Source organism: Salvelinus alpinus, chromosome 26 (genome assembly GCF_045679555.1).
Source record: "Salvelinus alpinus chromosome 26, SLU_Salpinus.1, whole genome shotgun sequence".
NCBI classification, from domain to species: Eukaryota; Metazoa; Chordata; class Actinopteri; order Salmoniformes; family Salmonidae; genus Salvelinus; species Salvelinus alpinus.
The window spans coordinates 9,198,433-9,214,513 of record NC_092111.1 but is presented as its reverse complement, the minus strand read 5'-3'; the positions used below and the strand labels follow the sequence as shown (position 1 = coordinate 9,214,513).

General features: G+C 42.5%; 2 protein-coding genes across 7 annotated transcripts in view; one reads left to right on the top strand and one right to left on the bottom strand.

Annotated features, from left to right (window-relative positions):
* Positions 1-7,763, top strand: part of LOC139554645 (protein FAM131B-like) — a 45,518-nt gene extending 37,755 nt beyond the window's left edge. For all 5 annotated transcript variants that reach the window (XM_071367634.1, XM_071367633.1, XM_071367636.1 and 2 more), the window contains 3 exons: positions 686-1,011; positions 2,808-3,056; positions 5,428-7,763. In XM_071367634.1, the coding sequence (XP_071223735.1) occupies positions 686-1,011; positions 2,808-3,056; positions 5,428-5,643 (791 nt within the window). In that variant the 3' untranslated portion in view covers positions 5,644-7,763. The remainder of the gene's footprint in view (positions 1-685; positions 1,012-2,807; positions 3,057-5,427) is intronic.
* Positions 7,764-12,214: 4,451 nt separating this feature from the next.
* Positions 12,215-16,081, bottom strand: part of LOC139554603 (chloride channel protein 1-like) — a 29,664-nt gene continuing 25,797 nt past the window's right edge. For both annotated transcript variants that reach the window (XM_071367535.1, XM_071367536.1), the window contains exons 20-23: positions 14,685-14,732; positions 14,299-14,403; positions 14,028-14,114; positions 12,215-13,809 (exon numbers count right to left, since the gene is read on the bottom strand). In XM_071367535.1, the coding sequence (XP_071223636.1) occupies positions 13,327-13,809; positions 14,028-14,114; positions 14,299-14,403; positions 14,685-14,732 (723 nt within the window). In that variant the 3' untranslated portion in view covers positions 12,215-13,326. The remainder of the gene's footprint in view (positions 13,810-14,027; positions 14,115-14,298; positions 14,404-14,684; positions 14,733-16,081) is intronic.

Below are 16,081 nucleotides of genomic sequence, written 5' to 3'. Positions count from 1 at the left end.
AAGGGCCTTTGCTGTAAAGGTAAAATAAGGGTTAAATAAAATAAAAATGAACTCTGTGATGCATCAAAGATCTTTGCTTTGTGCTCTGAGATTACAGTACACACTGAATATACAAAACACCTTCCTAATATTGAGTTGCTCCCCTTTTGCCCTCAGAACAGCCTCAATTCGTCAGGGCATGGACTCTACAAGGTGTCAACATGGATTCTGGCCAATGTTGCCTCCAATGCGTCCCACAGTTGTGTTAAGTTGACTGGATGTCCTTTGGGTGGTGGACCATTCTTGATACACACGGAAACTGTTGAGTGTGAAAAATCCAGCAGCGTTGCAGTTCTTGACATACTCGAACCGGTGCACCTGGCACCTACTAAAACGCCATCGTTCCAAAGCAATTAACTCTTTTGTCTTGCCCATTCACCCTCTGAATGGAACACATACACAATCCATGTCTCAATTGTTTTAAGGCTTAAAAATCCTTCTTTAACCTGTCTCCTCCCCTTCATCTACACTGATTGAAGTGGATATAACAACTGACATCAAAAAGGGATCATAGCTTTCACCTGGATTCACCTGGTCAGTCTATGTCATGGAAAGAGCAGATGTCCTTAACGTTTTGTACACTCAGTGTATATCTTGTATGTAATCCAAAATGTAAACATATACTTCTCCCTTCCTAACACAACAGACCAGGCGATGCATCACTCCTCAGCCGACGTATGGCCCAACACCTACGTAGCCCAGGGCCTCTACTGCCTTTCCTCCTCCGACGCCTGGGAGCCAATTAGCAACGATCCCTCGGGCGTGGCCTCGCCGGCCGCCTACGTCATGGCAGGTGGTGGAGGAGGGACGCCCGGTGAGGGCTACGGTGAGGTGGACAATGTGGGGGGCTACATCCAGCAGCAGCAGCCCCAACAGCTCACCCTGCAGCAGCAGAGCCAGCTGCAGCTCCAGCAGTTGCAGCAGATCCAGCTGTACCAGCACCAGCAGCTAATGCTCTACCAACAGCAACAGGTGAGACAGTCTGGACTGGACTGCCTCATAGATCACTGTCACCTGGTGGACTTAGTGTTTCAGTGTCCTTGAGCTGTTTTTGTCTATTGATGTTCTGTATTATGTCATTCTGTATTATGTTTCATGTTTTGTGTGGACCCCAGGAAGAGTAGCTGCTGCTTTTGCAACAGCTAATGGGGATCCTAATGAAATACAAATACAGTACAACATGGAACTGTCTAACTGACAACCATTGTAAGACAGTAGTATGTTAGCAGTTTGCTGAGACACTAGTGTTATTAGCAGTTGTGATTTTAACATGTAAATCTTGGTGGGGGCAAACTCAAATAAATATAATTAGATGCATGCCAGCAAAGCCACTACACAACACAACACTGAACAATACATTAATTGGACTATAATGGTGACAAACGGTGCCCACAAACTATTATGGCCTACACAAAGCTGTTCCAACAGCAGAGTCCCAACACCTTACCACTGCTACACCTGGCTTTCAGCTGAGCCTTGTCTCTTAGCGAAACAGTTCATTCAGCCTCATTTACAGCCTCTAAAAAAAACATAGCTTAAACAAATGTGGTTTCTACTGACAATTGAGACGTACAAACGATGGCATAAGGGGATGACGAGCGGATAAGAGGCAATCCGTAATTTCGACTAAGACATTAATGAGTGAGCTAGGACAGACATAGTCAATATAACTAGTTGTTCAGCAATTTTGAAATGTACAGTGACAGAATTCAGAACATGGGCCGTTCTTACAGTATTCTCCCTGTACACCAAGTCAGAACCGTAGGATAAATAAAGGGGGCATATAAGCAGACAATGAAAGCTCTTACAATATTTGATGATGACGTTTCTCTAAAAGAGGCTATAGGCTACATGTGCACCACCAAGTCAGAACAATAAGCTACGTTATGAGGGGAAAAGGATCAAGTTATTAGGGTGAGGCACATGGGCTACTAAAAAGCTTACCACACGACATGCATTTAGTATTACTTTCTTAGCTACAGTATACATATCTCCCTGGCATAATACATAATTTATGCAGCAGCATTCAATACATTTTTGGACTCACCTTGTTGTGCTGTGCTAACTTGAACAGGAACGTGGTGCAGCGGTCTTTCGTGGCCAAATTTTGTCATCAAACTTTGTTTAGAAAGTCTGGCATTCTCTGGATTTATTGTGCTTTCAAGACAACTGGAAACTGAACAAAACAAGGTCAAATAAAATAAAATAAAATGTTATTAGTCACATGCGCCAAATACAACAGGTGAACCTCACAGTGAAATTCTTACTTACGAGCCCCTAACCAACAATGCAGTTTAAAAAATAAAAAATAAAAATATGAATAAGAACAAGAAATAAAAGTAACAAGTAATTAAAGAGCAGCAGTAAAATAACAATAGCGAGACTATATACAGGGGTGTACCGGTAGAGAGTCAATGTGCAGGGGCATCGGTTAGCTGAAGTAATTGAGGTAATATGTCATGTAGGTAGAGTTATTAAAGTGACTATGCATAGATGATAACAACAGAGAGTAGCAGCGGTGTAAAGGGTAGTAAATTTCTGTCAGCGTGTTAAATGTGCAACCAGAGGGAAAAAATACTCTGGACCACCTTTACTCCACACACATAGATGCATACAAAGCTCTCCTTCGCCCTCCATTTGGCAAATCTGAACCATCAAACAGGCAAAGCGTCAATACAGGACTAAGATGGAATCGTACTACGTACTATCGGGTCATGGGGAGGTTTCTTGATTATGTTATGTGAATGAACTGTGTTCCCTATCTACAGGCAATGGAACACAGACTACACAGTGCAAACCACTCCCTCCAAGCCACACCCAACAGCACCATCCACAGTCTGGGCCTGCCCACTCACCCTCGCCTGGCTGACCTATGGGGCTCTGCGCAGGTGGAGATTGTCGGACACATGAGCGGGCCAATGGCTGACATGGTTGTTGGTGTGGTCGAGACCTTGGGGGAGGAGCCAGAGGAGGAGAGCGAATGCATTCCAGAGCAACAGGAAGAGGAGGAGACTAAGGTGAGCCATGTGGTTGAAGAAAATGTGTTGATTTTAAGACTAATGGTTTTTGTAATGTTTTAGATATCATCAATATTATCATACGCATTGATGCCTATTACTAGCAGATACCTTAAGGCATTGTCAATATTAGAGACAGCAGTGCCCTTATCAAAGGTAGTGACCATTGCGTCTATAAACGTTGCTAATGACAGAAAGAATGAGATGTCATTGTTGTAAAAAGGTGTGAGTGTGGTACATTTACTATCATAATGTATTAAAATATTGAATTCCTTTGACATATGTAATGATGTTATACAGTGCCTTGCAAAAGTATTCATCCCCCTTGGCGTTTTTACTATTTTGTTGCATTACAAGCTGTAATTTAAATAGATTTTTATTTGGATTTTATGTAATGGACATACACAAAATAGTCCAAATTGGTGAAGTGAAATGAAAAAAGTAACATGTTAAAAAGAAATCTACAAATTAAAAAACTGAAAAGTGGTGTGTGCATATGTATTCACCCCCTTTGCTATGAAGTCCCTAAATAAGATCTGGTGCAACCAATTACCTTCAGAAGTGACATAATTAGTTAAATAAAGTCCAGTTGTGTGCAATCTAAGTGTCACATGATCTGTCACATGATCTCAGTATATATACACATGTTCTGAAAGGCCCCAGAGTCTGCAACACCACTAAGCAAGGGGCACCACCAAGCAAGCGGCACCGTGAAGACGAAGGAGCTCTCCAAACAGGTCAGGGACAAAGTTGTGGAGAAGTACAGATCAGGGTTGGGTTATAAAAAATATCAGAAACTTTGAAGATCCCACGGAGCACCATTAAATCCATTATAAAAAAAATTGAAAGAATATGGCAGCACAGCAAACCTGCGAAGAGAGGGCAGCCCACAAAAACTCACAGACCAGGTAAGGAGGGCATTCATCAGAGAGGCAACAAAGAGGTCAAAGATAACCCTGAACGAGCTGCAAAGCTCCACAGCGGAGATTGGAGTATCTGTCCATAGGAACACTTGAAGCCATATACTCCACAGAGCTGGGCTTTACGAAAGAGTGTCCAGAAAAAAAGCCATTGCTTAAAGAAAAAAATAAGCAAACATGTTTGGTGTTTGCCAAAAGGCATGTGGGAGACTCCACAAACATATGGAAGATGGTACTCTGGTCAGGTGAGACAAAAATGTAGCTTTTTGGCCATCAAGGAAAATGCTATGTCTGGCGCAAACCCAACTCCTCGCATCACCCCGAGAACACCATCCATGGTGGTTGCAGCATCATGCTGTGGGGATGTTTTTCATCGGCAATGACTGGGAAACTGGTCAGAATTGAAGGAATGATGGATGGCGCTAAATACAGGGAGATTCTTGAGGGAAACCTGTTTCAGTCTTCCAGAGATTTGAAACTGGGACTGAGGTTCACCTTCCAGCAGGACAATGACCCTAAGCATACTGCTAAAGAAACACTTGAGTGGTTTAAGTGGAAACATTTAAATATGCTGGAATGGCCTAGTCAAAGCCCAGACCTCAATCCAATTGAGAATCTGTGGTATGACTTAAAGATTGCTGTACACCAGTGGAACCCATCCAATTTGAAGGAGCTGGAACAGTTTTGCCTTGAAGAATGGGCAAAAATCCCAGTGGCTAGATGTGTCAAGCTTATAGAGACATATCCCAAGAGACTTGCAGCTGTAATTGCTGCAAAAGGTGGTGGTGGGGGGGGGGGGGGGGGGGTGAATAGTTATGCACGCTCAAGTTCTTTTTTTGTCCTATTTCTTGTTTGTTTCACAATAAAATATATTTTTCATCTTCAAAGTGGTAGGCAAATCAAATGATACAAACCCCCCAAAAATCTACTTTAATTCCAGGTTGGAATGCAGCAAAATAGGAAAAATGCCAAGGGAATGAATACTTTTGAAAGCCACTGTATTACGCTAAGTTCCCTATGGTGGGCGGGAACGTGTTGCTACATTACACAGACTAACGTTTTAACCACACAAGAATTCCAGGAAATACACATCCTTTTTACCTCAGTTTGGTGAATTTAGTATTTTGACACTCGGCCATATATCAAAAAGCCATGCCAACAGGAAGCAGCAATAGTATTTAAAAATATATATTTTAGCAATATAAATGGTACATTTAACATTAGATTTGAACAGGACCCTACTTTATCAGGTAAAACTATTGAATGATTTTATGTTTGTCCTGGCTACTACAAGTGTTTTACTTCAAAGTCCTCCAGCCACAAGATGTCGTTCAAGGGTAATACATGAGTTATGGATTTATGATGTACCCACAGGTAGTTCCTCTTGACTGATCCTCACAGTTTGGTAAGTACAGTATAGTCAGTAAACCATCCATTTACTGTTTTCATAGGACGATGAGGTTACGTTAACCTTAGAACCAACTTTGACCCCGTCCCCGCTTAGAGAAGACGCCACCCCGATTGGAGGCACCAGTCCACAACTAGCACGCCCAGAACCAATGGCAGAACGCATACCCTTTGTGGTCACACCCTGCATTGTCCAATCGTTGGAGGAGAAGGACGAAGAGGTGGCCAAGGGGTCTATTGTTGCCGTGGCGACCAATTGAGGGGGATAGTCCGAAAGAGTGACAAACAGGATATACTTATCCATAATCCACCAATCAAGCTATTCTACCCCACTTCCAGCTATTTACCCACTCTGGGACTGAGAAAAAACACAACGACTTTTCCTGGAGGAGAAAGTATTGGATACGACAATGATAAAAGGGAACTTTCAAGACAAATCTGTCATTTTGCAGAAACGTGAGGACTTGTTTTGCAGTAATATTGAACTAATTAATTAAAATTGAAAGAATGGAGTATAGAGAAAGAAAAAGGACATTACAGAGAATCACAAGACAACCAAAAGAAAGTGCATGCTTTTGAAAGTAATTTAACATTAATAGTAAACCGTATACAAAGTAATAATATATACACTACCGGTCAAAAGTTTTAGAACACCTACTCATTCAAGGGTTTTTCTTTATTTTTACTATTTTCTACATTGTAGAATAATAGTGAAGACATCAACACTATGAAATAACACATATGGAATCATATAGTAACCAATCAAGTGTTAAACAAATCAAAATATATTTTATATTTGAGATTCTTCAAAGTAGCCACCCTTTGCCTTGATGACAGCTTTGCACACTCTTGGCATTCTCTCAACGAGCTTCATGAGGTAGTCACCTGGAATGCATTTGAATTAACAGGTGTGCCTTGTTAAAAGTACATTTGTGGAATTTTTTTCCTTCTTAATGCGTTTGAGCCAATCAGTTGTGTTGTGACAAGTTACGGGGGGTATACAGAAGATAGCCATATTTGGTAAAATACCAAGTCCATATTATGGCAAGAGCCGCTCAAATAAGCAAAGAGAAACGACAGTCCGTCATTAAGACAGGAAGGTCAGGCAATACGGAACATTTCAAGTTTACTTTGAAAGTTTATTCAAGTGCAGTCGCAAAAACGATCAAGCGCTATGATGAAACTGGCTCTCATGAGGACCGCCACAGGAATGGAAGACCCAGAGTTGCCTCTGCTGCAGAGGATAAGTTCATTATATTTACCAGCCTCAGAAATTGCAGCCCAAATAAATGTTTCACAGAGTTCAAGTAACAGACACATCTCAACATAAACTGTTCAGAGGAGACTGTGTGAATCTGGCCTTTGTGGTCGAATTGCTGCAAAGAAACCACTACTAAAGGACACCAATAAGAAGAAGAGACTTGGGCCAAGAAACACAAGCAAAGGACATTAGACCGGTGGAAATCTTTCCTTTGTCTGGAGTCCAAGTTTTCGATTTCTGGTTCGAACCGGCGCGTATTTGTGAGACACGGTGTGGGTGAACGGATGATCTCCACATGCGTATTTCCCACCGTAAAGCATGAGAAGGAGGTGTTATGGTGTGGGGGGTGCTTTGCTGGTGACACTGTCTGTGATTTATTTAGAATTCAAGGCACACTTAACCAGCATGGCTACCACAACATTTTGCAGTGATACGCCATCCCATCTGTTTGGGCTTAGTGGGACTATCATTTGGTTTTCAACAGGACTATTACCGAACACACCTCCAGGCTGTGTAAGGGCTATTTGATCAAGAAGGAGCATGATGGTGCTGCATCAGATTACCTGGCATCCACAATCCCCACCTCAAGCAACTTGAGATGGTTTGGGATGAGTCGGACCGCAGAGTGAAGGAAAAGCAGCCAATAAGTGCTCATTATATGTGGGAACTCCTTCAAGACTGTTGGAAAAGCATTCCAGGTGAAGCTAGTTGAGAGAATGCCAAGAGTGAGCAAAGCTGTCATCAAGGCGAAGGGTGGCTACTTTGAAGAATCTCAAATATAAAATATATTTTGATTTGTTTAACACTTTGGTGGTACCTACATGATTCCATGTGTTATTTCGTAGTTTTGATGTCTTCACTATTATTCTACAATGTAGAAAACAGTACAAATAAACAAAAACCCTTGAATGAGTAGGTGTTATAAAACTTTTGCCCGGTAGTGTAATTACGATTTTTTATAAAAACAAAAAAGGAAATAAAGTAATATTTATCAGTGTGTGTTTCTGTGCGTGTGCTTGCATGTATGTGTGAGTGTTCAAATGTATGAATGTATGTATGTACAGTTTGTATGTATTTATGTATGTATGCAAAAATATATATATATATTCTCGAAAAACATATTCTTGTCGGCAGTGGTATTGTGTGTGGTGTTCAATAGTTTTACACACAAACTAATCTCAGACGCACGTAACATAAATGGTACCGTAACGTCTTTCAACAGACTGTGGGATGCGACCAACAAGCAGCTTTGTCCAGATTTCTGTCACTGATCATTTTGGACAAAGCTCCTGTGTGACTCAGTTAGTAACGCATGGCTCTTGCAACACCAGGGTTGTGGGTTTGATTCCCACAGAGGACGAGAGTGGAAAACTACTCAAGTGTATGCAGTCACTACTGTAAGCTGCTCTGGATAAGAGTGTCTGCTAAATGACCCTCCCCCAAAAATGTGATATATATCTCAGAAGGGGAGGGGATATTTGGCCCATAGACTTGTCTGAAACTTGCAGAGAGAGGGGGGTGGAGCTTCCTCCCCTTGTTGTAGTATATTTCCCCCCCAGAACTTCATTGAGTATCTTACACAAGATTTTAGTTATTGGTTTCCGAGATTACACACGCGCACAAAAATTATGGATAATTTGTGACTGTTTCAGGAAGCTGGGCGTATGTCGCACATCACTACTTCACAAGAGAGGGATTTTAACATAGCTTTTTTTGTTGATCAAAATGCGTTTTTGGGCAGAAATGCCTTCTGGAACATGTGAACTTTCATGTGCTTTAATAACAAACTTGTTATACCATCTGTAAATATGAATATAATTGTGAAATTACAAGTCTAGTTGGTTAATTAACAGAAAAAGGCAAGAACCTTCCCGCTAGCCTTGATTGGCTAAGATAATGGATAGGCTGGACATGCCGAGAGATGAGTTCGGATTGGTCTGCCATGTAGCAGACTTCTGTCTATAACATGAGCTGCTTAGTATGTGTAGATAATCCTTGCTACCACAGCTTTTTTGAAAGATATGTTAGCCATGGAGAACTGCAAAACTGTTGCTACTGCTCTCAACAACATTGCTGACCTGAATTTAGCAGGCGCTATCGACAAAGATCAGTGGGAAAAAGTTGTGATGGACTACTTTCTGCACACGGTCAGTGTGAACCGGACTGACTTGACACAAGGGGCCAAACAAGCTGTACAAACAAAACGGAAACGACACAGGATGTCTTACTTAGTTAAAGGGGTTCCAGTCTGCCATGAAGCTTTCATCCATGTATACGGTTAAGAGTCTAGTTACATTTTCAGATATTAAGCTACATTTTCGGATATTATAAGTTTCAAATTTAGTCAAAGTTGTTTTCATTGCAAGTTAAGTGTATGGTTAGCTAGCTAGCGAACATTAGCTTGCTGGCTCACTAGCTAACGTTACGTGTATGATCTGTGTAGTAATATTATTAGTATCTCAGAAAGTCATTTGCATTGCTAGTTATAGCCTATTGTTAGCTAGCTTGCTAACATTGAACTTAGTTGGTTAACTTTAGTGTTAGGATTGTGTATTGGAGGCGTGCAGGAGAGGCGAGTCAGGTGCAGGAGAGCAGAGTTTAGTGAACAGGCGCACTTTTTATTCCGGTCAAAATGACAGCACAAAGTAACATAAAATGTGCCCAAAACACGGAACATAGACAAAAAATAATGCGCGTAACAATATCCACAATATAAAAATACACGTAACACAAAACAATCCTACACAAAGACATGATGAGGAACAGAGGAATAAATACATATGAATTGATTGGGGAATGAAAACCAGGTGTGCAGGGAACAAGACAAAACAAATGGATACATGAAAAATGGAGCGGCGATGGCTAGAAAGCCGGTGACGTCGACCGCAGAACGCCGCCCGAACAAGGAGAGGAGCCGACTTCAGCAGAAGTCGTGACAGTACCCCTCCCCCCCCGGCGCGTGGCTCTAGCGGTGCGTCGATACCAGCCTCTGGGATGACCCAGAGGGCGAGGCGCAGGGCGATCCGGCCGGCGACGGCGGAACTCACGCAGTAGTTCAGGGTCTAATACATCAGCCACCGGAACCCAGCACCTCTCCTCCGGACCGTACCCCTCTCACTCCACGAGGTACTGAAGGCCCCCCGCCCGACGCCTTGAATCCAGGATGGAACGGACGGAGTACGCCGGGGCCCTCTCGATGTCCAGAGGGGGCGGAGGGACCTCCCGTACCTCAGACTTCTGGAGCGGACCAGCCACCACCGGCCTGAGGAAAGACACATGGAACGAGGGGTTAATACGGTAATCGAGGTGAAGCTGTAACCTGTAACATACCTCGTTCACTCTCCTCAGGACTTTGAATGGCCCCACAAACCGCGGGCCCAGCTTCCGGCAGGGCAGGCGGAGGGGCAGGTTTCGGGTTGAGAGCCAGACCCTGTCCCCTGGTGCGAACACCGGGGCCTCACTGCGGTGACGGTCCGCGCTGGTCTTTTGAGCGGGTCTCCTCCGCGTGTCTGAACCACTCGTCCACCGCAGGAGCCTCAGTCTGACTCCGATGCCACCGTGCCAGAACTGGCTGGTACCCCAATACACACTGAACGGGGAAGAGGTTAATGGAGGAGTGGCGGAGCGAGTTCTGCGCCATCTCTGCCCAGGACATGAACGCCGCCCACTCCCCCGGCCGGTCCTGGCAATAGGACCTCAGAAACCTGCCCATAACCTGGTTCACTCTCTCCACCTGCCCATTACTCTCGGGGTGGAAACCCGAGGTAAGGCTGATCGAGACCCCCAACGTTCCAAACGTCGACCTCCGAACGCCGCCTGAACAAGGAGAGGTGCCGACTTTGGCGGAAGTCGTGACATTTAGCTACCTACAGATTCATAATACAGCATTTCATGCATGGTAGCTAGATATGACAATCTGTTTTTATTGTTTGGCTAGCTAGCTACATGTCTAAACAAGACTCCAATTCGCCAGATGATTACATGACCCATCAAGTTAGCTACGTGCCTCACATGTGAATCCTTAAAGAGATGGGTGGGACTAAGGCTCAAGAGGGTGTGAATGATGCTGAATAGTTGTAGATAAAGAATAGCTCTCCAGTAGGTGTACCAGAACATTCAAGGTCCATTTTCTCAAAAGTGGGGTTACAAGTTTATCAACTTTCAAAGCAGAATTATTTCCCCATTGTTCCTCAACTGCAGTGTATGATATACCATTTTGTAGCTGAGTCTCTACTTTTATCCAATGTAAAAAACACAATTTCAAATTTTGCCACATTAGACCTAATCGAGGTGGTTGGTCACATATACCATTTAAAGCTCTGGTGGGATGCTTTTTGGCCACTGCATGCCAGGGTTGGGCTCAATTTAGAATTTTGACTCCCATTCAACTCATGAGTTTAAATTCTATTTGAATTGGCCACATCCCACAGGATGTAGAATTTGAACTTGAGTTTGAGTGACAGGAAGTAGAATTTAATTCAGTGCAATTCAAAGAAATTCCACTAAATCATAAAACATGAGTTTCATTGAGTCTGACAGGTCACACTTACAGATACCAAAGAATATATCACTTTTCTCTGGAAAAGTGTGGTGCAGCGGTCTAAGGCACTGCATCTCAGTGCTAGAGGGTCACTACAGACCCTGGTTCGATTCCAGGCTGTATCACAACCTGCCGTGATTGGGAGTCCCATAGGGCGGCGCACAATTGGCCCAGCGTCGTTAGGGTTTGGCCGTCATTGTTTAACTGACTTGCCTAGTTAAAGAAATGTTAAATAAAAATACTCTTTTAACCTTAGTGCTTAGAATAGCCAATTCTATTTTCATGATTGATGTTATGTACACAATGTATTTTTGTATAGACTACCCCAAATATAGAAGAGACATTTGAATTTCACTGAATTCAATTATATTTCCTTTAATTACTTTTTTAATTGCAATTCTGTATCCTGTTTACTACTTCAATTCAAATTCAATAATTTAATTGTAATTTATTAGACATTCTCAATTCAATTCTGTATGCTTGTCAGCTGGGTTAGGATTTAGAGAGTATACTGGGTCACTCACGTCCACCATGGATAAAGGACAACTCAAATATCCCATTAATTCTGACATAGCTGAAAAGTATTAAAAAGGGAACAACATTTATTCATTGAATTTTGGAATCCATTAGTTTCGCCCACAATGCTATGAAATCTGGAGCGTTACAGTCCTGTAAACAATATGGCTTTTCTGATTTCGTTACTGGCGTCACTACCCTCTGTCTGTTTCTTTATAACTGACTAATTGTTCTGTTGGAGGACATTGTTTTACTGCCTGTAACGTTGATTACAATAGAAGTGAGAGACAGAAAAAGACTGTAGTGGGAGTGGAGCTGGGAACCACTCATTTGTTCACCAATTCATCAATATGACAAAGATGCCTCTACTGCTTTAAGTTAACAGGCATGTTGCTTAGTTTATTCAAAAAGCCTATGTTCATTTAATGTAAGTAGCATTAACTTTTGTTATAATAGTTGTATTAGTTGTTTTGTTTTAAATCCATATGCATTGAATAATCACACCAATAAATAATTTGGCAGATAAGTTACTAACCTTTTATTAACTACATTAGTCATCGTTTTATACATTCAGAGAAAAATCGTCTCTACAAAAGATAAATAAATACACGACTAAAGACAGATAAACATACATACTGTACATTCAGACATTAAAAAACAGATTGACAAAATATAATAGAAATCCTTTTCATTTAACAGACAGCAAAGATTCCTCTGTCCAAAATCTGCAGGTTTAAAGACATAGGGAGCAACCTGAGAAACTGTTTGAAGTAGAGCGAGAGCGAGAAAGAGCCAGAGAGAAAGAGCCAGAGAGAAAGAGGTTCATTCATAATTCAACTACTTTTCACATAAAACCCTGTGTCATAACCGTTTCTTTTTTCTTCTGTGCTCAGTGGTGTCAGAAGAACATCGGGTTTTGTTCATTAGGGCATGCAAAGAGTAACATTTTACGATGTTTCGCAACGTAAAACAAATATGAGCATTTCTTATTTGCTGAGGTAGTCCCTCGTGTTTCAGTCCATTTTCCTCCATCTAGTGCCTAAAGAACACTCCCCAGTTTTTTTTTTGGGGGGGTGGGGGCAGGAAAATTCACCATCATAAAATCATTCAGCATGTGTTTGTTTTGTGTTATCATCAAGTGAGCGATTAATCTAAATTACAAAGGGGGATGGATGGTGGCTGTTCCGTTTGTAGCCATAGCATTATTAAGTAAAAAATCTCTAGCATCATTACATCTGAGTTGGCTGTCGTCAGTCTGATTTAACACTGTCATCTATCAACCCAGCATGGTGATCATAGAACTCCCTCACAGGGTGGGCCTTGTTGAATTTTTAGCTATTGAAACACCACCGGTAGCCATTGTCTCCTGTTTAAATAAAGGTGGGTTAAATAAAGGTTAAATAAAATAAAAAATTAAACCAATGATCTTAAAAAGTCAAGTACTACTATGGAGCCCAGATTATTTCTCCTCATGGATTCAGACATCATTCACCGAGAGAGGAAAGACGGAGAGAAAGCTCGATAGTGAGAGAGAGAAAATAAAGGGATAGAGAAAGACTAAAAGAGAAATTCACACCATATAAAAAAAAAACACGTTATAAAAAAAAACAGCACTCGTCAAAAAGGCTAGATGGGCTCCTCATCATTACTCTCCTCCTCCTCCTCCACTTGCTGCTCTGTGGCAGCCCGGAGGGCGGGGAGGGGGGTGGAGAAGGCAGCAAGGGGGACGGAGAGGGCGACAGTGAGGGGAATGGAAAGGGGCGAGGTGAGGGGGAGGGAGAGGGGCAACGAGTGGGGTAGCGAAGGGCTACCGTTGCTACTGCTGCTCCCTGTTCCGCTGCTGCTGCTGCTACTACTGCTGTTCACCGCCGCTACCTCCCGCCTCGTGCCCTCGATCCACACCGCCATCTCTTCCTCCTCCTGTGTCGGGGGAGGTGGCGGTGCAGGGGCGTGGGGGGCGACGGGAGCGGGGGAGAGAGGGGAGGAGGGGGCGGCGGGGGCTGAGGTTGTCTGGGGCTTGGATGACTTCCGTCTGATGTTGCGGAAGCTGGCCAGGGGGGGGCGTAGCCGGACCCCGCTATGCGTAGAGGCTTCTATGGCCTTCTGGAGCTGGGGGAGAATAGGGTAGTGGGGATAGGGAAAGAGAGGGGACACAGAAGAACACAACATTGAATTACATAAAAATAGCATGATAAGTAAGACTCATAAGGCAATAACGACTCAACCCTTACTAAATTGCAAGGTTCAGTCACAAGCAAAAGAAAATGGAAAAACAGTAAAAACTGTAGATAAAAGAAAGTGAAAATTAGAAGATGACATTTCCTTACCTCTTTAAGTGCCACAACACCCACCAGTTTTCCGATACTGGTGACATAGGCATGACTCAGGCCCAGTAATGAGAAGAGTGTGTGGGTCTGGGACAGGCATAAAAGGTCAGACGTAGAATTAGACCCCACTTCTAACTGCTTTAGGTTCAGCATTCTGCTATGGCTTCTGTTCTGAGCAAATCTACTATCGGTTGTATTTCAGTTGTGTCTAGACATGATGTCAGATACTGCATCTCCAAATTGGTATGAGTTGGCAGCACTTGAAACCAACCTTGTGTAGTGAGGTCCTCTCCACCAGCTGAAAAGGGGAAGGATCTATTCGGATCTGATCAATTTCCATTGGCTTGTCCATCTCAGCCTCCTCCCATTCTTTGATCTGCACCAGCCAATAAGACACAAGGTGAAGAAACACAACACTGTAATTGGCTATATACACTCTAAAGAGCAACCTTCAACGTCAACTGCCTCCATAAGAGATTTAGGGTTGTTGACACCTTTTAACCTTCTTATGGGTTTCAACATATTAGGCCAGACTCTTTAGACAAGGACAAAAGTGTTTGAAAATGTACAAGGCAGCCTGCTCTAATCATTTGGTATTGCATCAGGGGATGTAAAGATCTTGGGACCTCACAAGTGGGCCTGAATGAGATCAGTTACCTCTTCTGGTGTCATCGTATCGGACAGGAGAGGGTTGGCGCGAGGCTCCTGATGAGAGAGAGAAAATAGCGGGGAGGGGGGGGGTGTAAGATTAGACACTTCCTGACTAACGTCATGCACACATTTTAGTTGCCCCCCCCCATTTTCTGCGTCCCATAACCTAGCTGATTGTCGCGGTTCCAATCACTGTTCCAATCACTCATATTTGTCTCTTCTAAACATGTTGAGTTATGTACCGTATTTGGTTGAGTACAGTGTCAAGAACATGTTTTGTGTGGGCTGCATGTTCGTGGATATACTCTTTTAGTTTTTTTAAGCCTGCTTGTGTGTGTGAAACATAACTTTTCAGATGGCCATGAGTTTAGGGTGCAAACTTCAACCCCAAGGCTGTGCTAGCCAGTGGAAGACTACAACAACGATGGGTTTGTGTGGGAAAATTGACGAATCAATATTGAAAAGAGAGATGGGACAGTAATTTGTGCAGCAGGAAAAGTATGAATCCAATTCAATTCCCACCCTTACAAGTGCATCCTTGAGTATAAAATAGTCATGGATTTGGCTTTTCAGAATGAAATAGTCACAAGTTTGCGGTGTACCAAAGGCTGGCCTATCCAGTAGAAAACTGTAAAACTACAATCAGTGGCAAAATATTATGATCACCATTGAATAGGGAGATTGAATAGTATCATTAACATACATTGTTATTCATATTTGCAGTATAAATTGGTAATATGAAAAGTCAACCAGCCATACCAGGCAAATAATAACCATATTTCATATGCTGATTTCCATATGAGAGAACATAGAGGAAATATGTTTGACTAGGGAGCCTCTCTGAACAATCTCCATTTGCAAGTCCTGTGAATTCATTTGTCACACTCAATTAGAAAAAGAAGTGTGATTACATAAAGAACAGAGCCCAGTAATAAGATTCATCCCACGCAAATATAATGGATAAATATTCATATTTCCTTGAAATATGGTTTTCAATGGAACCGCCAAGGAGAGACGCCATCTACATCTCAACGGCTCATTACCTCAGTAATTCATTTGCTGTTCAAATTCTCGACTCCATAAATACTTTAGTGATCATTAGGAAGACCTTGGTGTGCATACAGTAGTGCTGAGCGATTAGTGCTTTTTGAGGTTGGTTTGGTTTTGATTCGATTATGAAAAAATTAATTGAGGTTTTCGATTATTATAATTTTTCACATTAAATGCATTATGTGGGTTGAATGCTGTAACAACACAGAATAAAACAATTCACAGTGATGCCCATTTCACTGAGTGTACAAAACATTAGGAACATCTTCCTAATATTGAGTTGCACCCCCTTTTGCCCTCAGAACAGCCTCAATTCGTTGGGGCATGGACTCTACAAGGTTGAGTCAAGTTGG